Source organism: Lathyrus oleraceus, chromosome 5 (genome assembly GCF_024323335.1).
Source record: "Lathyrus oleraceus cultivar Zhongwan6 chromosome 5, CAAS_Psat_ZW6_1.0, whole genome shotgun sequence".
In the NCBI taxonomy this organism is placed as follows: domain Eukaryota; kingdom Viridiplantae; phylum Streptophyta; class Magnoliopsida; order Fabales; family Fabaceae; genus Lathyrus; species Lathyrus oleraceus.
This window is the reverse complement of record NC_066583.1, coordinates 229,754,744-229,762,107: the sequence shown is the minus strand read 5'-3', so window position 1 is coordinate 229,762,107 and position 7,364 is coordinate 229,754,744. Positions and strand designations below refer to the sequence as shown.

General features: G+C 53.6%; 1 protein-coding gene across 1 annotated transcript; it reads right to left on the bottom strand.

The window, feature by feature from the left end:
- Positions 1-891: 891 nt before the first annotated feature.
- LOC127079907 (uncharacterized) lies at positions 892-6,492 on the bottom strand. The gene is made up of 2 exons (XM_051020259.1): positions 2,800-6,492; positions 892-1,554 (listed from the first exon to the last, which is right to left on the bottom strand). The coding sequence occupies exons 1-2, from the start codon at positions 6,490-6,492 to the stop codon at positions 892-894; spliced, it is 4,356 nt and encodes a 1,451-aa protein (XP_050876216.1).
- Positions 6,493-7,364: the final 872 nt, after the last annotated feature.

The following is a 7,364-nucleotide window of genomic DNA, read 5'->3' as shown; positions in this document are numbered from 1 at the left end:
TGAAGGCTGCGACGGCGAGCTTGGAAGAGCAGGTGGCCGACCATCAGAAGCTGACCGAGGACAACGCTGGCCTACGGGCTCAGGTTGCGTTTCTCGAGGGAAAGGTCCGTCCCCTGGCAGATGAGACCGAGGAGGAACGCGCCCTTGGTTCGCGCGGTGAGTTGCTAGGGCATATTCGGACTCTCAACCAAGATCTCGTGGCCTGCTTCAAAGAGGGTTTCGACAATGCTGTCGAGCAGCTCGGGCTTCTGAACCCTGAGTTGGTGACAGCAGGGTCGGCCTATAACTACTGCGTCCGGGATGGTGAGATTGTCTGCCCGTTTGAAGTGGAGGAGGAGCTGGGGGGAGAAGAAGAAGAAGAAGAAGATGATGAAGAGGTGCTCCGAGCGGAGTCTTAGTTTATCTGTTTTTCTTTGATTCTAGTTATCATGGCCTGCGTGCCTTATGTATTTTGGCCTTCGGGCGTTGTAATATGGCCTTCGGGCGTACTTGGCTTCGGCTACTGTTACCGTTTTTAATGTATGAATATTTTCGTTATCATTCATTGTGCTCGTTTGTGTCTGATACTTGTTTGTATGAATTCGTACTCTGCTCGACTTTGTTCATCTCCTCGGTTTAGGGAACCGACGAAGTGTCGGGCTTTGTGCCCGTGGGTATCGAAGCCCGGGTCCGTTGTTCGAACCCTGGTCCCGAGGCTTGGGTCCTCCCATCGCGAGCTGGGTGCCCTGCCAGTCTTGGTACTTCGACGTTGAGCCTTGGTCAAGATCCCAACCGTCGGGGAGGGTTGTGTTTGTTATGTGACCCCGGATCGTTCCCGGGTCTCGTGGTTCCTCCCTGGGGTTTTGGGGACGAAGAGCGTGGTCGTACCTGCCACGTCTCCCCGTGGTGTATTTAGCTGTAATATTGTCTAAGTTTTTCTGCGTTCCATGGTCGAGCGAGTTCTTCTCCTTGTAGGTTTTCTAGGTAATAGGCCCCGTTGCTCGTTTTGTCGCGGACGCGGTAAGGGCCTTCCCAGTTGGCCGCCAGTTTGCCCTCTCTCGGGTTTTTCTGGTTTCTTCTGAGGACCAGGGTGCCGACCTGGAACTCTCTTTTTATGACTTTCGCGTCATGGCGTAGTGCTATCTTTTGTTTGAGGGTTGTTTCCCGGAGAGCTGCTTCGGAACGTATCTCCTCGACTAGGTCGAGCTCGGCTCTAAGGGTTTCATCGTTCATTTCCTCGTCTAGGGGCTCCTCTGTCCTCCTCGTTGGCGTCCGTATCTCCACCGGGATGACTGCCTCGGTGCCGTAAGTTAGTCGGAACGGGGTTTCCCCGGTGGTAGAATGTGGTGTCGTGCGGTAGGCCCATAGGACGCTATGTAGCTCCTCGACCCATGCCCTCTTTGCCTCGCCGAGTCTGCGTTTGAGGCCACGTAAGATTACCCTGTTGGCCGCCTCTGCCTGCCCGTTCGTCTGCGGATGCTCGACAGACGTGAAATGCTGTGTGGTGCCCAGGCTGGCGATGAAGTCCTGGAATCCTCCGTCCGTGAACTGTGTCCCGTTGTCTGTGACAAGTGCCTGGGGTATACCGAACCGAGCGAGGATGTTGCGTTTGAAGAACCGGAGAATGTTCTGCGCGGTTATTTTAGCCAGTGCCTCCGCCTCGATCCATTTGGTGAAGTAATCCACCCCGACGATGAGGTATTTATTCTGATATGATCCGGTGACGAAGGGTCCGAGGATGTCCATGCCCCACCACGCGAAGGGCCATGGGGAAGACAGTGATTTGAGGTCGTTCGGGGGTGCGAGGTGCATGTCGGCATGTCGTTGGCATTTGTCACATCTTTTGACGTGCTCTTTCGAATCGTTTTGCATGGTCGGCCAGTAGTAGCCTGCTCGAAGGGCTTTTCGTGCGAGCGATCGTCCGCCGAGGTGTTGAGCGTTAATTCCCCGGTGTATCTCTCCAAGTATGTCGGGGACTATCTCTTCCTCGACGCATTTGAGTAGTGGGATGGAGAATCCTCTCCGGTAGAGTTTGCCTTCGAGGAGTACGTACGAGCATGCGCGTCGTTTGACAGTGGTCGCCTCTTTCGGGTCAGCCGGGAGTTCGTCTCGTGTGAGGTAATTGTAGATGGGTGTCATCCAACAGTGGGCATCTCCAATAGCGTTGACCTCGAGTGGAGGCGGTAGTTTGTCGATGCTGGGCCGCGGGAGAATTTCTTGGATTACTGATTTATTCCCACCTTTTTTCCTCGTGCTGGCTAGTTTCGAGAGAACGTCTGCCCGTGTGTTGTGCTCGCGGGGTATGTGTTGAACTTCCCATTTTTCAAATCTATCAAGTTCTTCTTTGACGAGGGACAAGTACCCGAGGAGGTTGTCGTTCTTGGTTTGGTATTCTCCTCGCACTTGTGAGGCCACGAGCTGGGAGTCGGTGGATATTTTTACCTCTTTTGCTCCCAGGTCCTCGGCTAACCTCAGGCCTGCGAGGAAGGCTTCGTATTCGGCTTGGTTGTTTGATGTTGGGAACGCTAGCGCTAACGATACCTCTATCAGGATCCCTTCTTCATTTTCGAGGATGATCCCGGCCCCGCTGCCTGATGTGCTAGAGGCGCCATCGACGAAGATCGTCCATTTGTGGGCGCTTTCTGCTGGAGTCGGGCAGTGGGTCATCTCCGCGACGAAGTCGGCCAGCGCCTGAGCTTTCAAGGCTTTCCTACTTTCGTATTGTATGTCGAATTCGGAGAGTTCTAGTGACCACTTGAGCATCCTCCCGGCCATATCCGGGCGCCCGAGCAGCTGTTTGATTGGCTGGTCGGTCCTCACCTTTATCGTGTGTGCGAGGAAATAATATCGTAGTCTCCTCGCTGCGTTGATGAGGGCCAGGGCGACCTTTTCGATTTGCTGATATCGGAGCTCGGGACCTTGGAGTGCTTTACTCGTAAAATAGATGGGCTTTTGTCCTTCGTCGGTTTCTCTTATTAGAACGGCGCTGACGGCCTCGGTCGCCACGGATAGGTATAAGTATAGGGTTTCCTTTTCTGATGGCCGTGACAAGACCGGGGGTTGGGACAGAACCTTCTTTAGATGGAGTAGCGCTTGCTCGCATTCATCGGTCCAGTCGAAGGTAGCCTCTTTGCGAAGGAGTCTGAAGAATGGCAATGCGTGCTGGGCGGACTTGGCGATGAAACGGGAGAGTGAGGCGAGCACTCCATTGAGCGACTGGATCGATTTTTTGGTTTTCGGGGTCGGAAACTCCGAGAATGCCCGGCATTTGTCGGGGTTGGCCTCGATCCCTCTTTCGGTGAGATAGAAACCGAGGAACTTGCCTGCCCGGACTCCGAACGTGCATTTCTCGGGGTTGAACCTCATTTTACACTGTCTCGCCTGCTCGAACACCTTCGTAAGGTGTCGAGCATGGGTTATCTCCTCGTGTGATTTGACGATCATGTCGTCCATGTATACTTCGAGCATGTCTCCTATTTCGTCCTTGAAGACTTTGTTCATCATGCGTTGGTATGTAGCGCCAGCGTTCTTGAGCCCGAACGGCATCACGTTGTAATAGTAGTTGCCCGTTGGGGTCATGAACGCTGTGTGTTTCTTGTCTGCGGGCGACATAGGGATCTGGTTGTATCCACTATATGCGTCCATGAAGGACAAGAGTTTAAAACCTGCAGAGTTGTCAACGAGCGAGTCTATATTAGGGAGGGGGAAAGCATCTTTCGGGCAAGCCCTATTAAGATCAGTATAATCAACACACATACGCCATTTTCCATTATTTTTCTTAACGAGGACTACATTAGAGAGCCAGGTTGTGTACTGGGCTTCAGAAATAAAATTTGCCTCTAAGAGGTCTTTTACAGCTCGCCCGGCAGCCTCTGCCTTTTCGGGCGATTGCTTGCGTCTACGCTGTGCTATGGGCTTGGCTGCCCGGTCTACAGCTAGCTTATGACACGCGATCTCGGGGTCCAGCCCGGGCATTTCTGCGGCATTCCACGCGAAGAGGTCGGAGTTCTCTTTGAGGCATGCTACTAGCTCTTCTCTTGTTTCCTCGGGTAGTCCCTTACCTATCTTCACCGTCCTTTTCGGATCGTCCCCAAGAGGAATGAGTTCGAACTCCCCGTCGGGGATTGGTCGGACCGGGTGTTTGAGAGAGCGTTCCTTGGGGAACCTCCCCTCTTCGGTCTCGTCCAGCCCGATGCGACAGTCGAGGTCGATGGCGTTGACTCCTCGGGCAAGATCCTCGGTCTTGAGTTTTTTGTTGTTGCAGTTGCTCTTCGTGCTGACTACGGCCTGTCCTTTTACTGCGGCGTCGTAGCATCGTCGGGCTGCTTCGATGTCACCATGGATAGTGACCACACGTCCCAATTTGGTGTAGTATTTCATCTTCAGGTGGACGGTGGATGGGACCGCAGTGAGTTCGGCCAGTGTCGGGCGTCCAAAGATGCAATTGTAGAGAGACGGACAGTCTACGACCAGGAATTGGATTTTGACTTCCCTGGCCGTTTCTTGTTCGCCGAAGGTGACGAGGAGCTCAACATATCCCCACGGTCTGGTTGTTGCTCCGTTGAATCCTTGGAGATCTGATCCGACGTAGGGGGTTAAGTTGGTCTTGTCTAGCTTCAGAGTCTTGAAGAGGTGGACGTACATGATATCCACTGAGCTGCCTTCGTCGACCAGGATGCGTCGTACGTCGAATCGGGCCATCTTTGCTCTTATCAATAGTGGGATGGCCGAGTTCGGGGATCCGCCCGGGAGTTCCTCCAGGAAGAAGGATATTGGGTTGGATTTTCCCCGGTATTTTGTCAATGTCGCTTTCTGCTCGGGGGCAGTCAGTAGGAGTTCGTCGAACTTACGTTTGACGGAGAGGGCCGCGGATTCCCCGTTAGTTCCTCCTCCTGATATCACCAGTGTGGTAGGGAAGTCTTCCCAGGGGCTGAGTGCAGTGATCTTGCCCTCGGGCAATGGTTCGGGGAGGAAGAAATCTTCCGGTCGTGACACGCAGAGGGCCACTTGATAGGGAGAGTTGTCGGGGGGTGTGTTTTCCCGGGGTCTCTTCTTCTCTGGCTCGTCGTGTCTGGGAGCTTCGTTCTTCCTCGTGTACTGCTTCAGATGCCCTTCCTGGATTAAAATTTCAATCGCATCTTTCAGGTGGACGCAGTCTTCGGTCACGTGCCCGTGACTTCTGTGGAACCGGCAGTACTTTGATTTGTCGGTGTGGGGCTTTGGTGCAGACGGTTTTGGGAACCTGACCCTGCCCTGCTTAAATTCAGAGTTGATACATTCTGCGAGGATACGCTCTCGAGGAGCTGTCAGTAAGGTGTACTCGCTATATCTGCCCGCGGGGCCTCTTCCTTCCCGGAGCTCGCGAGGTCTTTCTTCTCTTCGTTTGTCTCCGTTGCGACGGGAAATGCTCGTGTCCTCGCGTTTTGAGTGCTCGGTCTCCCCAGCGTTACGTCCGCTGCGGGCATTGTGTGCCACCTGCTTTTCCTCGTATCTGATGTAGGCCTGGGCTTTATGCAGGAGCTCGTTTAAGGTGCGGGGAGGTTCGATCCCTACGGCTCTGCTAAGTTCACTGCCGGGTAAGAGACCTCTCTCGAGGAGATACTTCTTCATGTGCTCGGTGGTATCTACCTCGACAGCTTCCTGGTTGAATCGCTCGATGTATGAGCGCAGTGTTTCATTCTTCTTCTGCACTATGGCTTCAAGGGTCGCCTCAGTCTTGGGGTGACGACGGGAAGCTGTAAAGTGCCGGGTGAACATGGACCTCATGACTCTCCATGACGTAATGGACTCAGGGGCCAAGCTTTTGTACCAGGCCATGGCCCCTTTCCTGAGGGTCGTTGAGAACAGTCGGCATTTTAGGTGCCCGGTTATATCATTGCGGTAGTCGAGCATCGCGTTGACGTTGTCGACGTGATCGTCGGGATCTGTAGTCCCGTCGTACACAGCTAGGTTTGGCGGTTTCTCCATGCCTTTGGGGAGCGGGGCTTCCATTATTGCCCGAGATAGGGGGCAATGCAAATCTTCCTCGTCGCTCCTTAAGGGAGACAGTTCGTTGTTGTCGGGGCTGTGCCCGCGCCTTGGTGATGTTCTCGCTCGACCACCGTCACGATGGGCGCGTGCCCTGCTGGCGTGGGGTTCGGGAGAGCGACGTCCTCGCTTCTTCGTGGGCTCCGAACGTTGTTGTATCCTACTCACCGGCTGGGGCCGGGCCTCTTGTCGTTCGGCTTCGAGGGCCATGATTCGTTCGTGCTGCTGGTGGAGCATAGAACCGGCCTGATTGAGGGCATTCACCATGGCAATCATTACGGCGTCTCCTTCAACGGGAACGGGAATGGGATGAAATGTCTCTGCCCCTAAATTGTGGGCGTGAGAGGCATCTCCGTTGTTTTGGGGCTCTGGAGACGGGGTGGATGGATGACCGTCCCGAACGTCCGCTTCATGGGATGGCGGGCCGTCGTCCATATTGTAGTTGACGAGGGGACGGCTGTGATCGCTATGTTGTTCTCCGGCCATGTTGGAAGGACAGAAACAAATGAGCTTTTGATCCTCGTTTGATGAAGATGGGGATAGCTAGTTCCCACAGACGGCGCCACTGATCTCACCTGATCAGGAGGGCCTTCCAAGGTCTTGGTGAATGGGCCGGAGAATGAAATGAGAGGGGGGTGTACCTGCAAGGTGCTCCAACGCTTAAGTCAGAAAAGGTACAGAATGAGATTATCAGAGTGTGAGTTAGAATACCTGCCCCTTTGCCATAAAAGGGGTATTTATAGTGAGCCCCCAGCGCTGGGCCAAGGCTCCTAATGGGCTGGATTAGCTAGGCCCAAGGAGGAGCTGCCAGGGGACGCGTAAGAAGCGTTAAGACCTAGACCAAGGTCTGCTCCCTGGTCCAACTGCCCCTATCCCTACGGAGACAATATAGGGGAGTTGGGTGACGTGGTGAGTGAGATGCCGTTATGGCTCTGCCCGACACAACTTAGGTGCCCGCGGCGTGGGTTGACGATGAGTGGATGGAGATCATATGAGGAGGACCCGCTCGTTGTCCGACACGCATTCAAGGGGCCGGGGAGACATTCTCCGGGCGGACGGTCGTTCACCTGACGTGTCCTCGTGGTCGCTTGGATACGGTCGTTTGGACGTGGGCTTGGCGAGCATTGGGCCGTGTCGTGCTAAGTGTCGTGGCCCAGTCCAGAACATCTATATATAAATTAATTAATACAATTATGAAATTAACCAAAACGACATCATGACATGGGATAATATAGTTCACTAGTAAAGGACCCGTGCGTTCGCACGGGTCGCGCAAGTGCAATAATTTATTTTAAAAAAATTAAAATATAATATATTTTTTGTTTATATATATATATATATATATATATATATATATA